The sequence below is a fragment of the Osmerus eperlanus genome, chromosome 24 (genome assembly GCF_963692335.1).
Source record: "Osmerus eperlanus chromosome 24, fOsmEpe2.1, whole genome shotgun sequence".
NCBI classification, from domain to species: domain Eukaryota; kingdom Metazoa; phylum Chordata; class Actinopteri; order Osmeriformes; family Osmeridae; genus Osmerus; species Osmerus eperlanus.
Window position 1 is genome coordinate 6,369,180 of NC_085041.1, and position 22,183 is coordinate 6,391,362.

The 22,183-nt window shown below is 50.4% G+C and overlaps 3 protein-coding genes across 5 annotated transcripts in view; all 3 read right to left on the reverse strand.

The window, feature by feature from the left end:
• The window catches only part of eps15l1a (epidermal growth factor receptor pathway substrate 15-like 1a), a 21,478-nt gene extending 10,200 nt beyond the window's left edge, over positions 1-11,278 (reverse strand). Inside the window, 18 exon segments of the mRNA XM_062450500.1 lie at positions 3-130; positions 1,030-1,227; positions 1,552-1,713; positions 1,903-1,975; positions 3,987-4,072; positions 4,602-4,637; positions 4,893-4,955; positions 5,064-5,220; positions 5,728-5,885; positions 7,446-7,688; positions 7,880-7,939; positions 8,084-8,209; positions 8,453-8,518; positions 8,753-8,848; positions 9,044-9,091; positions 9,787-9,876; positions 10,058-10,099; positions 11,160-11,278. Of these exon segments, the coding sequence (XP_062306484.1) occupies positions 3-130; positions 1,030-1,227; positions 1,552-1,713; positions 1,903-1,975; positions 3,987-4,072; positions 4,602-4,637; positions 4,893-4,955; positions 5,064-5,220; positions 5,728-5,885; positions 7,446-7,688; positions 7,880-7,939; positions 8,084-8,209; positions 8,453-8,518; positions 8,753-8,848; positions 9,044-9,091; positions 9,787-9,876; positions 10,058-10,099; positions 11,160-11,186 (1,859 nt within the window). The 5' untranslated portion in view covers positions 11,187-11,278.
• A 299-nt stretch (positions 11,279-11,577) lies between these two features.
• rad23ab (RAD23 homolog A, nucleotide excision repair protein b) lies at positions 11,578-17,495 on the reverse strand. 3 transcript variants are annotated; one of them, XM_062450520.1, is made up of 11 exons: positions 17,126-17,495; positions 16,398-16,479; positions 16,207-16,286; positions 15,824-16,021; positions 15,678-15,775; positions 15,471-15,517; positions 15,130-15,257; positions 14,895-15,006; positions 14,511-14,719; positions 13,552-13,728; positions 11,578-13,254 (listed from the first exon to the last, which is right to left on the reverse strand). In XM_062450520.1, exons 1-11 carry the CDS (start codon positions 17,192-17,194, stop codon positions 13,141-13,143), a joined length of 1,314 nt encoding a protein of 437 aa, XP_062306504.1. In that variant the 5' UTR covers positions 17,195-17,495; the 3' UTR covers positions 11,578-13,140. The 3 variants fall into 3 exon arrangements, with proteins under 3 accessions (XP_062306504.1, XP_062306503.1, XP_062306502.1); XM_062450519.1 differs by having other exon boundaries at positions 14,511-14,716; positions 15,678-16,021; XM_062450518.1 differs by having other exon boundaries at positions 15,678-16,021; positions 17,126-17,494.
• A 180-nt stretch (positions 17,496-17,675) lies between these two features.
• calr3a (calreticulin 3a) lies at positions 17,676-21,865 on the reverse strand. Its single transcript, XM_062450521.1, has 9 exons — positions 21,662-21,865; positions 20,880-20,981; positions 20,283-20,486; positions 19,946-20,040; positions 19,582-19,791; positions 19,352-19,465; positions 19,009-19,152; positions 18,756-18,848; positions 17,676-18,631 (listed from the first exon to the last, which is right to left on the reverse strand). The coding sequence occupies exons 1-9, from the start codon at positions 21,753-21,755 to the stop codon at positions 18,413-18,415; spliced, it is 1,275 nt and encodes a 424-aa protein (XP_062306505.1). The 5' UTR covers positions 21,756-21,865; the 3' UTR covers positions 17,676-18,412.
• Between the last annotated feature and the right edge of the window lie 318 nt (positions 21,866-22,183).

The following is a 22,183-nucleotide window of genomic DNA, read 5'->3' on the forward strand; positions in this document are numbered from 1 at the left end:
AGCCCTCGCTCATGTCGGCCAGGTTGGTCATGCTGCCCCCATGGGTGCCGTTCAGGACGCTGTTGTACTGCTCGATGCCCTTGGTCATCTCCTGCTGGCTGTCCTGGATCTGAGACAGCTTGCTGCGAGCCTGCACACACACACACACACACACACACACACACAGAGTAACAGAGGGTGTTGACAACAGACGTGAAGAAAAACAGGGCTCGGGTGTGTGTGAGAAACAAAGTGTGTGTGCGGGCACATGTGAGAGTGGGCACGTGCGAGTTCTACAAGTGCGAGCGAGCGCGAGAAAGACGGCGTGGCGCGTACGTGTCTGAGGGAAAGTGTGAGTGTGCGTGTGACAGCGCGCGCGTGTGCGTGTGGGGCGTGGGGCCGCAGCGGCACGTGCGCGAGGCCAGAGATGTGTCAGGAGGAAGAGGGGGAGGAACGACCACACCCCTGGTAACCAGCCCTGGCAACCTGCTGGTGGAACACACTACGACTTAACCGACCCAACTGTTCACACGTAGCTGCCGTTCCACAGAAGGTTTACCTCAACAGAGGCAGATTTTGCGATGGCACGAGGTGAAAGCGAAAGCCTGTCACCTCCTGTTCGGGTGCCTTGTTCCAGCCGTGAGTGAACTGGTGACTGGAGGGTGTATTTACGGCGGGCTGCCTCCCTCTGGTGGCCGAAGGGGGAACGGCACGTCCAGCACCTGGAACCTGGCCGGCGCTCTGGGGCAGGGCTAGTGGAGGCTGCTTCTTATCGAGCTCACTTACTGGCAGCTTCTCTCTTCTGCAAAACTCTCGACCTCTGCCTCTCTCACGTGTCCTCCCTTCTTCATTCCTACCTGGTTCATCTGATTTATGTGGAATCTGGAGGGGTGGCTCCTCCTTGCCTCTCTCCCTCCCTCCGCCCTCCCTCCCTCCCCCTTTCCTTGCCTCCCACCCTCTCTCCTCCCGCCTCTCTCCTCCACTCTCCCTCCCTCCCTCCCTCGCCTCCCTGCCTCTCTCCTCCCCATCTTCCCCTCCCTGCCCTCCCACCTGGTTGATCTCGTCCTGGGTGGCCTTCAGGGACTTGATGATGGTCTCCAGCTGGATCTTGCCGGCCGTCAGGCTCTGCTCCAGTTGCTGCTCCTCGTGCTGCAGGCGGCCCAGGTCGGCCCGCGCCCGGCTCAGCTCCTCCTCCTGGCTCTGCAGGTCCGACTCCTGGGACTGGATCTGGTTCTGGAGGGAGGAGATCTGGGGGGGCGTGTGGGGAGGGTGGGAGGGAGGGAGGGAGATGAGAAGGCGGGTTTTTTGGGGAAGATATACTTTTCCACCCTCTATTTGTTTCTTCCTTTGAGCCCCACTTACACCCGTTACCCTTTCTTTCCCCTGCTTCTTTCCATCCAGACTTCCCTCCCCTCCTCCCTCCCTCCCTCCCCTCCTCCCCTCCCCTCCCTCCCTCCCTCCCTCCCTCCCTCCCTCCCCTCCTCCCCTCCCCTCCCCTCCCCTCCCCTCCCTCCCTCCCCTCCTCCCCTCCCCTCCTCCCTCCCCTCCTCCCCCCCTCCCTCCCTCCCTCACCATCTGGGACTCCTCCTGACACTTGGTCCTGACTTCGTTCAGCATGTCCTCCAGCTTGGCCTTCTGCTGGTCCATCTCGTCCAGCCTGTCCTGGGCGTCCTGCTTCTGGGCCTCCAGCTCGGCCAGGCTGGCCGTCTCCCTGTCCAGGTCGCTCTGCATCTCCTGCGGGGACGCGCACACACACACACACGTCAAACACACACACACAAACACACAAGCACGCGTACACAAAAAGACACGCGAGGGTCAGTTTCCGCGCGCGACGAGCGACCGGATGTCGCGGGGGATGAACCCTCGCCGGTGGGGGTCGCGGCGGCAAAAACTCGACGGGGTGCCGTCCCGTTCTCTCACCTGCACCTCTGAAGACTTGTGTCGGATGGCCTCCTCCGTCTCTCGGATGTCCTGTTCGAGGGTGTATTTCTCCCTGCGACACACGCACGCACACGCACGCAAACACACACACACGCAAGGACACGCACACAGGCCAATCCGTCAACCGTCGGCACAGCCCAGGGAAGAGATTCTGCCCCTGAGCCCCTCCCAGCCCCGCATCCAGACAGACAGACAGAGAGAGAGAGAGCGAGGCAGAGAGACACTGGGACATCAGAGAGAGAGAGGGTTACCTGAGAGCATTCCAGTGTGTAAAAGCAAGGGTGCTGAGGCCGCATGGAGAGTAACGGGTGAGAACACAAGATTGATCAAATACACACAGTAAAGGGTGGCTGGATGGAGGGAGAGGGTGGCTGGGTGGAGGGAGAGGGTGGCTGGGTGGAGGGAGAGGGAGAGGGTGGCTGGGTGGAGGGAGAGGGAGAGGGTGGCTGGGTGGAGGGAGAGGGTGGCTGGGTGGAGGGAGAGGGTGGCTGGGTGGAGGGAGAGGGTGGCTGGGTGGAGGGAGAGGGAGAGGGTGGCTGGGTGGAGGGAGAGGGTGGCTGGGTGGAGGGAGAGGGTGGCTGGGTGGAGGGAGAGGGTGGCTGGGTGGAGGGAGAGGGTGGCTGGGTGGAGGGAGAGGGAGAGGGTGGCTGGGTGGAGGGAGAGGGTGGCTGGGTGGAGGGAGAGGGTGGCTGGGTGGAGGGAGAGGGTGGCTGGGTGGAGGGAGAGGGAGAGGGAGAGGGTGGCTGGGTGGAGGGAGAGGGAGAGGGTGGCTGGGTGGAGGGAGAGGGTGGCTGGGTGGAGGGAGAGGGTGGCTGGGTGGAGGGAGAGGGTGGCTGGGTGGAGGGAGAGGGAGAGGGTGGCTGGGTGGAGGGAGAGGGTGGCTGGGTGGAGGGAGAGGGTGGCTGGGTGGAGGGAGAGGGTGGCTGGGTGGAGGGAGAGGGAGAGGGAGAGGGTGGCTGGGTGGAGGGAGAGGGAGAGGGTGGCTGGGTGGAGGGAGAGGGAGAGGGTGGCTGGGTGGAGGGAGAGGGTGGCTGGGTGGAGGGAGAGGGTGGCTGGGTGGAGGGAGAGGGTGGCTGGGTGGAGGGAGAGGGAGAGGGTGGCTGGGTGGAGGGAGAGGGTGGCTGGGTGGAGGGAGAGGGTGGCTGGGTGGAGGGAGAGGGAGAGGGTGGCTGGGTGGAGGGAGAGGGTGGCTGGGTGGAGGGAGAGGGTGGCTGGGTGGAGGGAGAGGGTGGCTGGGTGAAGGGAGAGGGTGGCTGGGTGGAGGGAGAGGGAGAGGGTGGCTGGGTGGAGGGAGAGGGTGGCTGGGTGGAGGGAGAGGGAGAGGGTGGCTGGGTGAAGGGAGAGGGAGAGGGTGGCTGGGTGGAGGTAGAGGGTGGCTGGGTGGAGGGAGAGGGTGGCTGGGTGGAGGGAGAGGCGAGGAGAGGGGAGGTGAGGGTGGCTGGATGTGGGGAGGAGGGGATGGGATGGAGCAGGTTAAAGGAGGAGTGCTGGAGGGAGGGAGGGAGGTGCAGTTTGCTCCTTTCGCGTGTGCATTTTATCCTTTGGGCAGGGGCCTACAGCGGAGGCTACTTTCTACTGGGGAAGAGGCCATATGGCGGGCTGGTTCTCTCTGGGTCACAGCAGGGCTGGGAGCGGGAGAGGCAGGGGCTGAGATCAGCTCCATACAGCAGGCTCGGAGCTGGGGTTGGGCTCTGGCACTTGTGAGACATCTAGCTAGGCTTCTGTCAAGTGTTTTAGGGCAGGAGCGGTTCGTCAATGTGAGAAGGAGGAGGAGGAGGATGAAGGTGATGAATCAAAGAAAGGATAATGGCGCCTGGCTGAATACGGCAGGACATGACTTGATGCGGCATCGAAATCATTGGGGGGAGAAATGAAAACACGGTGGCATGCGTTAACCAAACAACCCAGACGCACAGACATTCCCTGCCCAAGATGAGAGTTACTAGAGCCGGCTAAAAGCCACAACCACAGATGGACAGAATTCCCAGGGGCCTGTTGAGAGTCATGCCCACCGCCGGTGGGGGGGGGGGGGGGGGGGGGGGGGGGGGGGGCCACGGCCTAACCTCTGCAGCTGGGCGATCTCCTGGCTGATGTCGTCCAGCTCCTTGATGCCTGTGAACTCGCCCGACCCCACGGAGCTGGAGCTGTCCTGGAGACCAGACATGGAGGGTGGAGATAGAGAGAGAGAGAGAGAGAGAGAGAGAGAGAGAGAGAGAGAGAGAGACAGAGACAGACAGAGAGTGTGAGAGAGAGACAGAGAGACAGACAGAGACAGACAGAGAGTGTGAGTGAGAGAGAGAGAGAGAGAGAGAGAGAGAGAGAGAGAGAGAGAGAGAGAGAGAGAGAGAGAGAGAGAGAGAATTAATACAGTTACCAGCCAGCCCAAATGATGGTGGAAGAGAGAGGTACAAGGGAGAGAGACTGAGGTATGGCGAGAGATTGGGGAGGAAGTGGGGGATTCGCGGAGCACCACAAAGGGGCAGAAAGGTGAGGAAGGTCATCATCACCACCACCATCACCATTGGGGGGGGAGGGGGGGGGCAGGTCACACCACCAGACACAGCGCTGGAGGAATCCTCCCACAAATGCTTTATGTCTCTCTGGATGAGGGGGGAGAGGGGGGGGGGGGGGGGGGTGTTCAGCCATTGAAAGCATTTGTGCCTCAGCCAGTTACCTACCCACAGCTTGAACATTAGCGCCTGAGAGAGAGACAGCTATAGGCAGACACATCAGCGGCCATGAGGACGGGGGCAGAGAAGAAGAGAACGTGCGGTGAGCGCCTAGCAGGGTCTAGCTACTGGACTCGCTTAAGAGGACAGACGGGAGCAGTCAACACACTAACAGCGGGGAGGTTGGTGGAGCCCTCCCGGGCAACCGATTGGTCACCGCCGCTCGGAACCGCCCACCTGCCCAGGAAGGGAAGTGACGTGCTGCTGCTGTGATTGGTCAGTGAAGAGGAAGGGACTCACCCGTCTCATCTCGGACAGAGCGGCGATCTCCGAGCCCACGGGCGTGATGTAGCCAGACAAGCTCTGGAAACAAGGCATGATGGGAAACCGAGTCATTACAAACAAGTCTAAAACGCCAGCGGTTAGTAGCAAAATGTATACAGTACATCTGGAGTATACAGATGTACCCACTGGGACAGGGGTGCCCCTCTCAGAGGGGGGGATCATGTCTGAAGTGAGGGTCTGGGGGGGGTCGATGCCCTTGCTGACTTTCTGCTGGATGAAGTGCATGGCCAGGGCAAACTGCTCCCGGGTGAGTTTCCCCATCTGCCTGGTGTCTGCCAGGGCCCTGGGGACAGGGAGAGAACAACAGGCAGTCAGGTACAGGCAGTCAGGAGAGACACAGAACAACAGGCAGTCAGGTACAGGCAGTCAGGAGAGACACAGAACAACAGGCAGTCAGGTACAGGCAGTCAGGAGAGACACAGAACAACAGGCAGTCAGGTACAGGCAGTCAGGAGAGACACAGAACAACAGGCAGTCAGGTACAGGCAGTCAATAAAGACACAAAGAACAACAGGCAGTCAAGACACAGGCAGTCAAGAGCAACAAACAAATGGCTCGATACAGGCCTTCAGCGAGGGAGATAGGAGAGGAACACTCAGGCATTCAGGAGTAGCCACACTGCGAAATTCAGCCATAATCATGTAGTCAATCACACAGAACTAGAGAAAGCGTAAAAACACGCTCAAATCAAATCCATCAACAAGTCCTGACTGGGACAGCCTGCCAAACTGCCAGCGCATGCCCAGTGTGGGGGCGTGGCCCCCAGTGGGCCCGGCTCTCTGCCTCCTACCAGATGTGAGCCAGCAGGTTGTGAGGAAGTCCTGAGTGCATGAAGATGTCCTTCACTTCCTGTCCGCTGACGAAGCCGTCCAGGTCGGCGTCCGTCTTCAGGAAGATGTCGTCGTAGCGCCCTCTGTCTGGCACGGGGACCACCCAGTTCACCGCGTACTGGGAGTCACAGGAGAGGGAGGAGGAGGGGGGACTGGTGTTAGGTCCTTGCCACAAATACTTTCACATACAGATGATCACACATTAATGTACGTGTGTGTATGTGTCCATGTATATATGTGTGTGTGTGTGTGCATACAGTGCATGTGTGCATGTATTTATGTGTGTGCGTGCATGCGTGTGTATGTATGTGTCCATGTATATATGTGTGTGTGTGTGCATACAGTGCATGTGTGCATGTATTTATGTGTGTGTGTGCGTGCGTGTGTATGTATGTGTCCATGTATATACGTGTGTGTGCGTGTGTGTACAGTACATGTGTGCATGTATGTGTGTGTACAGTGCATGTGTGTGTGTGTACAGTGCATGTGTGTGTGTACAGTGTATGTGTGCGTGTGTGTACAGTGTATGTGTGTGTACAGTGCAGTGTGTGTGCGTGTACAGTGTATGTGTGTGTGTACAGTGTATGTGTGCGTGTACAGAATGTGTGTGTATACAGTGTATGTGTGCGTGTACAGTGTATGTGTGCGTGTACAGTGTATGTGTACAGTGTATGTGTGTGTGTACAGTGTATGTGTGTGTGTACAGTGCATGTGTGCGCGTGTACAGTGTATGTGTGTGTGTACAGTGTATGTGTGCGTGTACAGTATGTGTGTGTGTACAGTGTGTGTGCGTGTACAGTATGTGTGTGTGTACAGTGTATGTGTGTACAGTATGTGTGTGTGTACAGTGTATGTGTGTACAGTGCATGTGTGTGCGTGTACAGTGTATGTGTGCGTGTACAGTGTATGTGTGTGTGTGTACAGTGTATGTGTGTGTGTACAGTGCATGTGTGTGCGTGTACAGTGTATGTGTGCGTGTACAGTGTATGTGTGCGTGTACAGTGTATGTGTACAGTGTATGTGTACAGTGTATGTGTGCGTGTACAGTGTATGTGCGCGTGTACAGTGTATGTGCGCGTGTACAGTGTATGTGCGCGTGTACAGTGTATGTGTGTGCGTGTACAGTGTATGTGCGCGTGTACAGTGTATGTGCGTGTGTACAGTGCATGTGCGTGCGTGTACAGTGTATGTGCGCGTGTACAGTGTATGTGCGCGTGTACAGTGTATGTGCGCGTGTACAGTGTATGTGTGCGTGTACAGTGTATGTGCGCGTGTACAGTGTATGTGCGCGTGTACAGTGTATGTGTGTGTGTACAGTGCATGTGTGTGTGTACAGTGTATGTGCGCGTGTACAGTGTATGTGTGTGTGTGTACAGTGCATGTGTGCGTGTACAGTGTATGTGTGTGTGTGTACAGTGCATGTGTGCGTGTACAGTGTATGTGCGCGTGTACAGTGTATGTGTGTGCGTGTACAGTGTATGTGTGTGCGTGTACAGTGTATGTGTGTGTGTGTACAGTGTATGTGCGCGTGTACAGTGTATGTGCGCGTGTACAGTGTATGTGTGTGCGTGTACAGTGTATGTGTGCGTGTACGTGTGCGTGTACAGTGTATGTGTGCGTGTACGTGTGCGTGTACAGTGTACGTGCGCGCATGTTCACTTGCGTGCGGGCCCCCCACCTGCGCCGACTTGAGCGTGTGCTTGGGCGAGAGGCTGCCGGCGCTGTTGAGGGAGCTCATGCTGCCGTGGGAGGGGGTGGAGCGCAGGCTGTCCTTGGGGGGAGGCGGGCTGGCGGGCAGGGCGGGCGCGGCGCCGGGGAGGGAGCCCAGAGACTTCTTCCTCTTGGAGGGAGGGATGAGGGAGGAGGGCAGCGCCGAGGGCACGGGCTCCTTCTCCAAGGCCCGGTACACCAGGTGCATAGCCTGAGGGGGAGAGGCGTGCTGTTATTGCCATTTGGCGGTAGGTTCAGTCACGATAACAAGGGGAAGCTACGCCGTGGGATTGCCCATTGCCGCATTTCTTCCGTCTCAAACGATATCGAATCAGCTGAAAGTTCGAAAGCCCCTGTATGACTTTTGACGGGCAACACCGGGATTCATCGGTGAATGCTTACCACCGCAAACTCATCTCTGTCCAGGTGGCCATCTTTGTCGATATCGCTGAGGTCCCAAACCTGTTGAGCGTAAAATCCCATTTCAGACACTGGACCAGCCGCTCAGCTCACGAACAGACACATAACTACGATGAGCTGGGATAACGTGATCCCGGTCGTTCCCGCACGGCCGGCGACGGTGGCTCTTCCCAGACGTCCCCCTACCTTTCCCAGCACGTCTAGGGGCAGCTTGGAGTTGATCAACACGGGCTTGACCTTCTCCCCGGACAGCAGGCCGTTCGCGGGAGCCAGACTCTCAAATATCCCATCGAACGTGCCCTTCTCTTCCGGCTGCAGCCACAGAGCAAAGACACACAGTCACACGTCAAGGTCGTACGTCGTTTGAAAAAAAATGAATAAGAAATGCTACAAATCGAGCTAGTTGATGAGCAATATGCTGTTCTCAATGAATGGTAACCTGGTATGAATGGGATGAATCTGGAGGATCTATACGTGTATGGCCCATCTTGAGCAGCCTGCTACACAGAGGCGGTATATTAACAGACCCCAGAACAGGGCTTCACCAGGACTCACCCTGACAGCCCACAGAGGCTCACTAGGGGGTGCTGTTGAGCTGAGAGAGGGACTGCTGGTGTCCTTCTGCAAAGACAACAGAACAACCGCTCAACCCACAGCCTTCCGCGTGAACCCGCCGATGAACGCGCCGCCTTCCGCGGCGACAACCAATCGACACACCCAGCCTCCCGCCTCCTCGCTAGCAAACCACGTGACGAGAACACAACTGACAGTTGAAAACAGTTGCGGCTTATCGCCGCGTGAACCGCGATGAGAACTCGGGTGTGTGTGTGTGCGTGTGCGCCTGGCTGCACTCACAAACTTGGGGGGAGGAAAGTTGAGGTTGAGGCTGCCGAGGCTGACGTCCTGGCTGCTCTGAGCGCAGGCCACGAGCCGCAGCGCCACGAAGAAGCCCTGGAGGAGGAGGGAGCAGAGTCAACACAGCCTCCCCCACAGCGCCACACACAGACACTGGAGGAGAGGGGGCCGAGGGAGCACACCTGGAGACAGTCACAGACGCGCGCGCCCCCCACGCACGCACACGCACTGTGCAAACTAAGACACACCGGCTCACACACACACACACGCACACCTAGTTAAATGATCTACCTGTTTGTCCAAGAAGCCTTTACCATCTGGGTCTGCTAGGTCCCAGATCTGGGAGGACAAACAGCAAAGGATTAAACAGGGATTACACACACACCTCATAATGAGGATCAAATCAAGAGTGATAAAAACAACAACATGAAATACAACTAGCTAGGCCTATTTTGTGCATTTGATCCTATGGGGGGTACGATTCCATCTGGCAAAGCTACACAACTTGGAGAGTGAGTGATAACACATGACGATGTATAAACGAGGAGACAGATTATTCTGTCATCGTTTCCTTTTCCCGTCAGATTCCTCAGGGAGCATTCCGCCAGCGTCCCAGCAGATCCCGTTACTCCATCCTCGCACACCGAGACATTCTAGACTTCCTGCTGGCCAACTCCTCATTCTGCCCTCCCCTTCTCTCCTCTGCCAACGGTCAGCCTAAGGTCAGCCTCCAGAACCTAGATGGTCCATTGTATCAAGTACCGCTCTCTACATCTTTGGTTTGTTTTAAGGGGAAACCTTCTTTGACCCTTTCAAGGGGCAACTGAAGAACCAAGACTGGTATGGAGTTGTCGTTGTTAAGTAATTAACATGCAGAAAACAACATGTGTAAATAAACATGTCCTTTTTTTTTTATTGTTGCAGTGTATTAAGGCCATACGTATCTGAGGCTTGTTCAAAAGTAATACAATCCCAAAATGACATATGCTCGTGTCTATGTTTTGTTTCTTGATGGCGTGATCCACGTATCCCACCTTTCCCAGCGTGGCATCAGGTAGACCAGATTTCTTCAGGAACAAGGCAGCTTCAGTGGGACCTACTCTTCCTGTGTTTCCCGGGTCCACCTGACCAAACACACACACGCTCTTAAGGGTTATGACTACTATACAACAACATAGCGGTTTTCATCCAGACTGACTTTCTTTCTTTTTGAACTGTAGTCAAGTACTTGTGCAATATTGCACCATTTGCACAATTTAATAATGCACACTGAGAAGCAATAAAAACGAAAGCAGTCTACTTTACCTGTCTGTAAAAGCTCTCATATACAGGGTTCCCACTCGACAACTGCAGGAGAGAGGTGTGTCAGGAGTTAGAACAGACTCCGAGCTATCAACAATGGACCACACCTCTTCTGCTTTAATCCATACCTCTGGTATTAGCCACCATGTCTAGTTGACAGTGCACATGTGACAAAGTGATGGGCCTTTCAAGACCAATTGAACTTGGTATACGCCACTGACATAAGCATATTAAATGCGCCTTGCTTAATTTGATTCTACTAACTCACAACAGAATACTTGGCATGAGGATTTTCTGTCCCATGTCATCTATTATGGATTTGAATAGCTTTCCAGTCATAGCTAACTTAGGCTACATGATCTGGCTAACGTTAGTCTGTGCATATGGCATGGGTCCTTGGGCGAGATAAGTCTTTGTTTGTTAGCTGCCGAGCTAGCAAACCAAACGTTATGGCAATTACTAAGGCTAACCAAATGATAATAACCTTTTGATGAAGTGCCCTGTAAACCTAGCTAGTTACTCGCAAGAGACGCTGGAATGATATTTCTATCCGCATATAGCCAAGGCTAAATGGTGCCAGCTAGCCAGACAACAGCATCATTCATAAGCTTTCGCTGGCCCACATACATTCAGCATCCAGCTAGGCTAAGCTAAGCCAGTTAGAGCTAGCTAGGCTAGCTAGTCAGTGAGATTTATTGCAGGCTCGCTAAATTGGATAGATATGATATGACTACATGGGTTATTCTGTCAATCAGTTAGATCACGTTGATTACTTACAGAATAATAAACGGGCTTTCTATTTTCGATTATATGGATAAGCTTTCTCTGACAAAATCAGGTTTAACTGAGTAATGCTATATTCAAGCACTCTCTGACCACAGCCCGCTAGCTAACTAACGGTATTGCAAGCTGACGTTCAGCTTTCAATAAGGCCTATTCTATCCAGCTGCCAAGCCCTGTTCTACCCGCATTCGTGAACGGTCTTTGCTGTCGTTCATAATTAAATCAAATTAAAAATATATAAGAAACATTATCACAGAAATGAAATGTGCTCAACATGACCTGGTCTCATCTTGTCATATACCATGATCCATGCAAACGGTACCTGAGTGAGAGATGCGAGGGCTGCCATCTTCCCTGTTGCTGCGGGAACGCACACACACACCCTCGCCAGTCATTCTCGGTCATTCCCTCTCACTAGCAAGTTCACCAACGCCCCTCTAGTGGACAAATGACAACATGGGACCTCTGGAAAGTGTAGCCAAATCATAAATCAATCAAGCAGCAGACTGAATTGAAATCACAGTAACTATTCTTCATTCAAGCCATTTGATGGACATCAGTCGTCATATTTCATTTATAAAAACAAGTGAACGTCCGAAAATTAAGATACTTGTCTTGGATGAGATGGCATTTGCTGATATTGAGTGCTTATGATTAATGAAATCATGCACGATTTTTGGAGTTAACTCCAATGGGGTTGTGTTGTGTTGTGCTTTCGAGGAACAAAATCACAACTCATGAACAGTCTTACAGCTTTGTAAAAGCTATTTATTTTACACAATGCTGAAACAATCGTTGCTGAACCATTCAGCAAACCTTCAAGTGGTGCTCTTAAGGCTAAAAGTCCTCTGCTTTGTTGAAAATTCAACATAAACGAAAAATTAAAACAAGAAAAATACTAAAGTAAAACACATCACTCCTGTGGCGGTGTACCCACCCAGCCATGCTATATCTCAGCCCGAACATGTTTCAAACTCATGCAACCAACAACCACTAGCCGACATCACCTCAGAACAACATCGGTCACAATAAATAACTTAATTATCACCTATTGCATCAAGTTCACCTCCACTGCATGTCCTCAAGTCACAGAGAAAGCGAAGAGGCCAATAGGATACTGAAGGCATACTCTCGTTCATTTTTTTTTGGGGGGGGGGGGGGGGGGGCTTCACGCATTCCCCTTCAGCATCACCTCTTTATAAATGGGTAGTTCGACAATATGTCCAAATGGGAAACCCTGTATGATTAGATGTAAAGCTGTGCACCCACCAATGACTTCTCATCAAAACAGAGACAACCTAAGACATGGCAAATTAATTGCATGGACATACAGCATGATTTCTGATGATGCATAGAGAAAAGGGGGCCATTCAAAACAGGGGAAGAGAGACAACTTTTTGCTCAGTGCAAGTAATCTTCCTACGTTTAGTTTTAAATATTGATTATGGCTGTCAATCACCAGACCTCGTTCACTATTACAGTAGGATATGTACTAACATACATATGATTTGTGATAGTCAACCTTCTTCAACACTCCCAGTTTGACACATTCCTTTCTCAGAACATCACAATACAATGGAATGGTGAACCATACCAATAACTCAAACTAGTTTAACATGGGATTAATCAGATACTACCAGATTTTATCTAACAGTTCTCCAACATGTATCCCTTTTACATTCACATGTTCTGTGTTTTTCACAACATGCTCCATGTTTTACATGGATGGAGATAAACAGTAAGAGGTGTCAATAAAACACTCATTTTGTAAACACAAAAAATACATTGCAGTTGCACAGCCATTTTGACACTGAATACTGAGTTTTGTCTGCATGTTTAAGGTTATTCCCCTAGGATAGTAAGACCCCGATAGCAAACACGACTGAACCAAACACCTCCCATATGAACAGCACGGTTATGGAAAGTGATGCAAATGGTAGGGTCGAAAATCAATAAATATGACCACAGCAGATTGTCACTGTGAGTCAGGATGAAAGCGCATGGCACAAGCAGAAGGGTGGTGGGGGTGTGGGTGTAGCAGTACTGAAGAAAAAGAGCCTGGAAGGAGGATGGGGGGGTGAAGGGTGGGGGCCGCTTAACTCACAACGAACAAATCACATCCTGGCTTCATCGTTCACTCAGGGGGTGTCCCGGAAGACCATTCAGGATTTTTTTTGAGACAGATCACCTGGCCGTCATCTGTACATCACATAGACACACTCTGTAGCACGGTGTCACACACACACACACACACGCTCACTGGCCCACTGTTACTCTGCCGGCTCAGAAGGACACAACGCACATCACTCGTCGTCAAATGTTTGTTGAAGCAGGAAGTTAGCGGCTAGATTTTCGTTCTTCTCACACGCGAAGTATGCTTGAATGACCAGTCCTTCAGGGAAACCCAGGGCTTTTAACTGGAACAACAACACATTTGGCATGTCAACAGTCAGATTTGAAATGTCTGAAATGTATCGCAGCAGTTATTTTTTTACCGTTTTTTTAATGGAGCGTTATTGGACACAGTTTCTGCTGTGTGTCTACAAAATGGTTCATGTTCTTTTTTGGGGAATGTATCAACATTTTGGAATAGGACTAAAGACTAAGTTGAGTGTAAGGTAAACATCGTAAAATGCCTTCTGAACTCTTTTGCTCATGTTCTCCATAACGGTGAATAGAAAAGGATGAATCATCTCTCCTCCAGGTCCTCCTACCCTCTCGATGGCCTCCTTCTCCTGTGGAGTGACCTGGATGTAGTTGGTCTGTGGCGCCCCCTGAGCCACCGCCCCAGCGCCGGCCCCCTCCCCCTCGCCCTCCACGTCCCCTTCCGCCTCCGTGGCGCGGGGGTCGTTCAGCATCTGGACGAAGCGCTCCTGGTGCTGGGTGATCTGCTGCGGACGGACAGACAGAGGGGACACGTGTGAGCTGTCGCCCGGCTCCACACCCGGACTTACGGCGGCGACCTGCAGGACGGAACATCCTCGACCGTTTTTTTTTTCCGAATGCGGCATCGGTTTTCGTTGATTTAACACACAGTTTGTGCTGCATTGATATTGAGAAGACCTGTTCCCTAAACACAGGACCTCAGTAATCTACTCAAGTCCATCTTTAGGAGTGGAAGACAGCAAACATGTTTAGCTTTATTGTTTTCAATAAGTTCTTTTGTATTCTATTATTGCAGTTATTACTATAAACACGTCTTTATTGGCCAGGTTCCTCCACAATAACAATATTATCTCTGCCACATACAGTGCAATAAAAACCGGAATTGAACAGGGCTGCGTTTCCCGATAACGATGACCATCGCCAAAATAACGAAACCATCGCTATTTCTTACGTGCGTTTCCCGAACATGCTCGTAAAGAGTAGGCTAATCTACGCGCTTTCAAGAGCTACGAATTTTCAAGGGCCACTTTAGCTACGATGGCTTTGGGAACGGCCTGTAAAACTAAGATCCGTCATACAATGGATTCTACGATTTTAAGCTTACGACGCTTTCGGGAAACGCAGCCCAGACTATTGTTAATGCAGGGAGAGAGCAGCCAGCTTGCATTGTCATGACCATTCCAAACTGATCAAAGTTGTTTGTATTGTATTGTACTTTGCTGTACCATGCCAGAATGTTCTGTACTGTACTGTTTTCGGAGTGTATCCTATGGTGGTGCAGTCCGACCTGCAGTAGCTGTGGGTTGTCTCTGCCCAGCTGCTGCAGCAGAGCAGGGAGCAGGGCCGGGTTCTGCTGGATGATCTGTCTCATCTGCTGGAACTGAGGCTGGTTCCTCAGGAACTCCAGGGGGTTAGCAGCTCCAGTCCCCCCTCCTCCTCCTCCTCCTCCGCCCACGGTCAGAGGAGGCTGGGTCGAGGATACGGCTCCACCCCCTACTGATGGAACAGGGATGGGGGGGGGGGGCGGGCAGGATTATTGTTCAACTAACACACAACACACACAGTGGGAGTTGTCAGAAATGGCCCATTGAGGGACGGTTAACATTTCGAAATAACATTTCACTTTGGTGCCTGCATGAGCAGGAATTTTGCTTTGTATAGTGGGTCTCACCGCTGGTGGCTAGAAGGGGCTGGGGTCTCTCTGCGGCGGGGGCTTGGGGGTTGGAGGGGGCCGTAGGCGGGATGATCTCCTGGGGGGGGAGGTCAGGCTCAGATGGGATACCCTGGATGAGGTCAAAGGTCCAAGCCAGAGATTACATCTTTACCTTTAGACAGGGGAAACGAACTTCCCTCATGGCATCCCATAATAACACTGCAGCGTTGAGAGGGACAGAGGCGGATCTTACCATGAGCAGGTACTCCACCGCTCGGTCAGGGTTATTGTAGCTGGCTCTCAGTGCTGCTATCACCTGCTCCCTCTCATAGCCCATAGACATGATCTCTGATACTAGGTTCTCATACGCCTGACCTGTGACTATAATTAGCACACAGAGAGACACAGTGAGAGAGAGAGAGAGAGAGAGAGAGAGAGAGAGAGAGAGAGAGAGAGAGAGAGAGAGAGAGAGAGAGAGAGAGAGAGAGAGAGAGAGAGCAAGAGATAAAGGAAAAAAGGAACATTTTTAAATATATATTTTTTAAGTGATATTAATTAATATAGTTATGACTGAAGGGCAACATTGCCCATTACCAAGTATTGATGCTGCTTCTTCTAAGAGGCCCAGGTCATCAACTAGGCTGTATGAGATAAGAAAACAGATCAAACACAGCCCTTTTAGATGCCCAAATAAAGTAGACGGAATAAATTATACATTTGAACTCAATCTGGCGTCCCTGTTATGGCATTGCACTATAGCGAAGCCTTTGATACAGTGTTTGATAGTTCCTTCTCCCTCACCTTGGAGAGGAAAGGACAGGAGGTGTGGCTGCCGGCCTATCAGGGTGATCCTCCTGCGAGGCCGAGGCTGGGGTTGAGGCTGGGGCTGAGGTTGGGGCCTGGGCTGGGGCGGGAACTGCGCTAGCTCCCATGGCGGCAGGGGGTACTGGGGTCTGGGCTGAGGCTGAGGTGGGGACCAGAGTCTGTGTCGGGGCAGTGACAGAGGCTGATGTGGGCGAGGGGACTTGGGTTGGGATGATAGGGGCAGGGGTGGAGGTGGGACGAGCAGCGTCTGAAAGGGGTAGCCCAGGAAGAGTGGAAGGGGCAGGGGAAGGAGAGGGAAGGGTAGGAGCGGGGGGTTTGGGCTGTGGGCAAACAACACACAGGTCTGTTCAGACAACATCACATATCATCCCCATTGTCTGGGTTCACATCTGTTGCTAACAACATCCTACATGTATACTCTTTAAATAGCACAGATTTCACTGTTATGTAATCAATGTTATAAATGCAACGCACTGTTCATAAAAGTGCAAAAATGACACCTTACCTTTGTCACCATGACCACCACAAAGTTTTTGTCATCGATGTTGTAGTCTTTCAGAGGTATCTCGTCATTCAAAATCTTACCTATTGCATCATGACAAGAATAATTTCAGATATGCATGTTGGTACATGTCGGGAATGTAAGTGAATACATTAAAAAGAAAGACAAGCTTCAAAATGCACATTTTCTCTTACCTGCATAGATAAGTTTTTGTCCTGCGGCTGGAAACCCATCTTTCCCCTTTTCTGCCTCAATCTTTTGCTTCAAGGCTTTTACCTGGCAAGAATAGAATCATCAATACATTTCTAATCTCATATGTGTTTTCTGAATTATACTCTCTTCTATTCATATTAACCTTACAACGAGCTCCTGTCATAAGCATAATTAATGTGAAACCTTCAAGACTGTGAAATAGACTTAAGGTAAAAGCGTTGATTATTGAATACACAACAAACACTAATGTTACAATTGGTGTACTGGAATGATTAAAATAATACTTTATATTAAAGTGGTATCGTTCATTGTTATTACTACTAGGCTTACACTAATTTCAATAATCACCTATACCTACTAGAAGTCATTTTTTAAGTGATCATGATAAACATGCTGGACGTCTCCCATTCCAGATTCCTAACCAGTCCAGTAAAGGGGAAAGTGTTTATCTCGATTGGGCACAAGCACTGGGCACGGGAAATCTTGCAGCGTCATTCATGACAATACAGCTATAAGCTATCTTCAGAGTCCCATTAAAATCACACTGTCGGGTCAATATCAAACAATAGTGACCACATAAACAATTCCATTTGGTGAAGCGTCTCCCCCTTCCCTATTCAATCGCCTGCGCCGAGGCCTTAGCCATTGCAAGCCCCTTTTCACTCGGCCTCCTACATGTTTACTTTCCTCGGTAACTTCCAATACTCACCGGTGATTCGGCGTCTATCTCAATTTTAAATGTTTGCTGTTGGAGAGTCTTCAGCGTGATCGTCAACATCTTCGGACCGATTTCAGTAATTGTCAAGCGCTAAGAGGCGTATACACACCAATTTCTGTACTGTTGCCTTTTCCAGTCTGTGTGACTCAGCTATCTCACTGTACCGTTAGCTTGTAGTCAGACGCCATCTACTTGCTGCTTGAGACAAGACATAGTACTGGAGACGAGCGGAGCAGCAACTGTCTACCGCTTGTGTCCAAATAAAGATTTTTGTGACACATGTCCATGTGATGGCTTAACTTATTCACTAACACTGCCAAAACAAATAATTTTCTTTAAGACTCACACTAAAATTATGTCAAAAGGCATTTAGTTAGTTCGCTAGGGGCAATATTAGTCATGTACGTTTATTTGACATGTTATCCGGTTAGGCTGCATTGCGTAATAGCCAATCAAATTGCTGATTGTGACAACGTCATGGCTCTGGTCTAACATTCTACTACCTTCAATGAAGTCTTCCGAGAAAGGATGAGGCATTCCATTGAAAGAAAAGCTTCATTTATTCAGAGAAACTCAAACAGTGTGCCATGGGGACAGATGCATGTGTGCAGCGAAGACTGTGAGTCACAGTTTATATCCTTAGTCTGATACAGTCATCTCTTTAGTCCGTCACACAACTAAAGCAAAGAGAACGGGGAGCAGGGGAAGTAGGCATAATCAGAGGATGATTGTAATGGGCAAATAAATTAAAAAGGGATTGGTGAGGACAGTCTAGTAATGCATATAACGATAAAAAAAAAACAGAAAAAACATTTACAAACAAAGAGTGCAAAGAAACACCAAAGTACGCTACTGACTTGACACCCAAACTGACAATCAGGTTAGATTTCCAACATCCGTAAAGGGTGAGATTAATCCTGTACGTTTCAACCAAAGGTGTTTGTGTGAATTAACGGCTGTGGATGATAAGGAGAGCCAGCAGCAGAGACACTGTAGGACACAGACCAAATTCTGAAAAGAGGGGTGATTACATGAAATTAAAATTAATTCTATAAGGGGGGGGGGGGGGTAAACATAAACCCAGTTCTGACCTCAACTCTTTAAAAAAAAAACACAAAAAGGAATCAATTTTTTTTTTTAAAGCAGACATTACCTGCCCCACCACCCTGTCCCCACCCCTACACCTGAAATAGGCGGCCATTTTGGCCATGTCCATAGGGTTCCACTCAGCAGGCTCTCCGGAGAGAAGTGGAGAGAGAAAGACTCGTCCAATCCGTTTTACAGCTCGGTTTTCGGTTTGATCACGTTGTCTTCCTCTTCATCCGTCTGGTCTTCTTCCTCCATCTCCAGCCCGTGGTGGTCCTCCTCCTCCTCTTCGTCTTCCTCCTCCTCCTCCTCCTCCTCCTCGCCGGCTTTGTCCTTCTTGCCCTTCTCCTCATCTTCCCTCTGTTTCCTATCCTCCTCCTCCTGCAGTTCCTTCATTTTCTTTTCTGGTCCCTGTAGAGAGGAGAAAAAAAGGGATTTGAGGAGGTTGAGAGTACGGTCCTTGTCCATTTGTTAGATGACTTTCCAAACTAATATTAAACTGAACTCGTTCGACAAAAGGAACATCATCAGATACCTTGGTGGCCCCCCAGGTCTCGTTTCCAAAATCTTCGGCCTCTTTGACATCATCTGTGATCAGGAAGTTGTCAAATATGGTACCGGATTTCACCTAGAAAAGAAGCAGACACCACCTCAATTCCAGAATCCTAGATGGAAGTTCTAATGAAGCAGGGAAAAGACTGTTTTGGAATAGAAATCAAAAGACAAAGTTGTCTCTCTTCCTCAGGACATTGTGGCCCCCCCTGTTCTGAGCCTGATCGCGTGCATACCTGCCACAGGTCCAGCCCCAGCACCCCGATGGCGTCAAACTTGTAGATGGCGGCGTCGGAGGAGTATTCCGGGTTGTCAATCTCGGGGTGAACCCAGGCTCCTTTGTAGTCAGGGTTGTCAACCTGCTTAGGCCTCCACTCTCCCTGGAAAGACACGACCTCGCACATGAGAAACACAGGGGCCCAGTCTGTGGCACGGTCCAGAATGTTCCGTTCTAGAACAGTAATATGGTGGTACTTTGAAAACGTCCAGTCCCATGCTTGCGAGGACAGTTTTTGACTATACCGACGACCAGTACAGCAGCACACAAGAGCCGAGGTTCAAAGTTCAAAAACCGCTGACCTTGTACTCGGGGTTGCTGATCATGGGGGGCTCCCACTCTCCATCCATGTCGACGTCCCAGTCCTCAGGCTTCTTGGCGTCCGGGTCGGGGATGGTCTCTGGCTTCTCCCAGTCCTGGAGCATGACGAGAAAAGGAGGGGTTACAGTTAATAGTCATGCCCCCCCGCCCCGCCCCGCCCCCCCCCCCCCCCCCCCCCCCGGTGAAGCCTGACTTCCACAACAGTCCTCACCTCAGGTTTGGTGTCTGTTTGGTCGTCGATCTGGGCGCGGTCGTCCCAGTCGGCGGGCTTCTTGGCCTCGGGGTCCTTGATCTTCTTGGGGGGCAGCATGTCCCAGTCTTCCTCCAGAGAGCCAGACTCCACCTTCTCGTTGTTGATCTTCACCTCGTACGTCTGGTCTGGGTTCAGGATCAGAGTGTACAGGTGGGTCATCTCGTCATCCTGAGGAGTGGGGAAACATTTGACGAGTTATGCATGAGTTATAATTGGTTTTATAACACTAGGTGTGAAGTATTGTGCAATGTTAAGAGCCACGCACTGACAAACGGGTAATAAAACCGACGCCTAAAAGTGCTTTCAGACTAACTTAATGTACCTTGCATTTGATGTCCTTCTTGATGAGGTGGTTTTGTCCCTTGTAGTTGAAGATGACGTGAACTTTCTTGGTGCTGTAACCACAGATGTCAGGCCCTAGATGAAGAAACCACAGTCAAGCTTATCATTTCACTTCTGACGCAGGAAGTAGTCAACTCTTGACTAACCAACATCTTACTAAAACTTAACTGTCAGATTCAAACCCCCTCAGCTTAGTTGAGCTAATCCTTATCTTGACGCCATGTCGCCATCCTGCTATCTTACAGTCTGTCTCTCCGTCAAGTGAACCGCGAACATAAGCAAAGAGTCAGGTTCGGTTGACCCGTTCAGACACTCACCAAACATGAGGTAATACTTGGAGTCCCCGTGCATGTCGGTCTGGTCCTGGTCTGAGGGGAAGACCTTGACGTATCCGCCTCCGCAGTCAATCTTCTGCTCGTGCTTGACGGAGAACTGGATCACCAGGGGCTTGCCCTCGTTGCTGAAGGGGTCAAACCGCGATGACAGGGCATAGAACCGGGCATCTTGGCTGGTCTGAAGCCCTGTGTGATAGGATAGTCAACGAATGAATACACCCCAAAACCTACCTGGTGATAATGGACAGTATGCATGGTGAGTCAGGTCTTGACTTAGGACACACATCTACACAAGTTTGTTTACAGGTGTCGCTGAATAGGAGGTGAACCAAAAAGGCAATTTTTTATTTGGATATGTATGGTTATTATGTTTGAGAGAGCACTTCTTAAAGCCCACGAGGGGTTTATCCAATACCATGTTGAACATGTCAACAGGTATTCAAGCTATATTTACAAGTAAAAATGACAGCACAATCTAAGAAGAACTTTATTAACATTGTCTGTATGCATATGTGTTTAAGTTAATTGTTTATAAAGCCTCCATAAATGTTCTCATTGGGGTATGGCAGGTGAACTCACCTTTGTCTTTCTCAGCATCTCCGTAGAATTTCCCAGCAGTAAGCTTCCACTGGCCATAGTCAGACTTGTGCTTTGATACAACCCACCTGCTCTTCCACGCATCTGAAAAACCATGACATTAGCAAACTCACCATCTGATCACCCAGGTATTGACCGACAGAGGAGAACGAGTACATCCAGACTCATGCTGACATGCCAGCTGGGTTAGAAGGAATTTACAGGAAGAGGCCAGTCGCTCAGTCTTATTGTAATGTAAATGGTTGAGCAACTAGACTAACTAGTAGGGCCTACTACATAGTATGGGATGAAAGTGAAAGAACGTCTGCCAAGTCGTTATGCTCTGCACAATTGCCGCACACTTCACGAACAGGAAACAACATTTAACAAACTTTCGAAATAAAAAAGGTACTACATTTTAAGAAATAGGTGGGACGATAACCTCTGTATTCGAAGTAGTATCGTCAAATCGGGTATAAAGAATATCTCATTTTCAAAGTAAAGGTAATGTGACCTTTGTAAAATGACATTCTGACTCGTGATTTCTTTCTATGAAAAGTTGTATTTGAAGATATTACATAATGGAGTGAGTAGTCTCAATCCGAAGCCGACGTGGCTGTTGCATTAAATACATTCATTATTTACTTCGTAAGAGTAAGTTTCACCGTTTAAACACTGGTGCAATGTAATAACTGGATAAAACAGGAATTGGACATACGGGGATTCACATACATAGTCATAATTTCCATTGATCACAAAAAGGCAGCATATTACACTGAACATACCTCCGTCTAGAAACTGTTCCTTGAAGTACACCGTAGCGTCAATTTTGACAGCTATCGATGCAAAAACTGCAAATATTGCCACTGCTACCTTCATGTTTCCAGCTTCTTGATGTCCGAGTCCTCACTACAAATTTTCCGTCAAACCCGGTTATAAAGCTTTCAGAGAAGGAGGGTATATACAAGAATTTCTACTCTATTCCTGCACAGATGGCCGTGTCTCATTGGACAAAATCCTTACCAATGAGATGAAACCACGAGTTTCTTTTCGGAAGTGCTCGGATTACATCGACAGCACTTCGGAGATGAATGACGCAAGCAAACAGACCCTGGACTCAGGTCAGTTCGATGCTTAACAAGTTGATAAGAGGAAGGAATGAGCATTAGGAAGGACAACTGATCATACAGCTGTATTTATGCTTCGGACACTGTGAATACAAGACGTTAATAAACAATTTTGGAACAATTTTGTATTGCAATACATGAGTCAAACTCATGTCTTGCAAACCAAACCATGGCTCAATT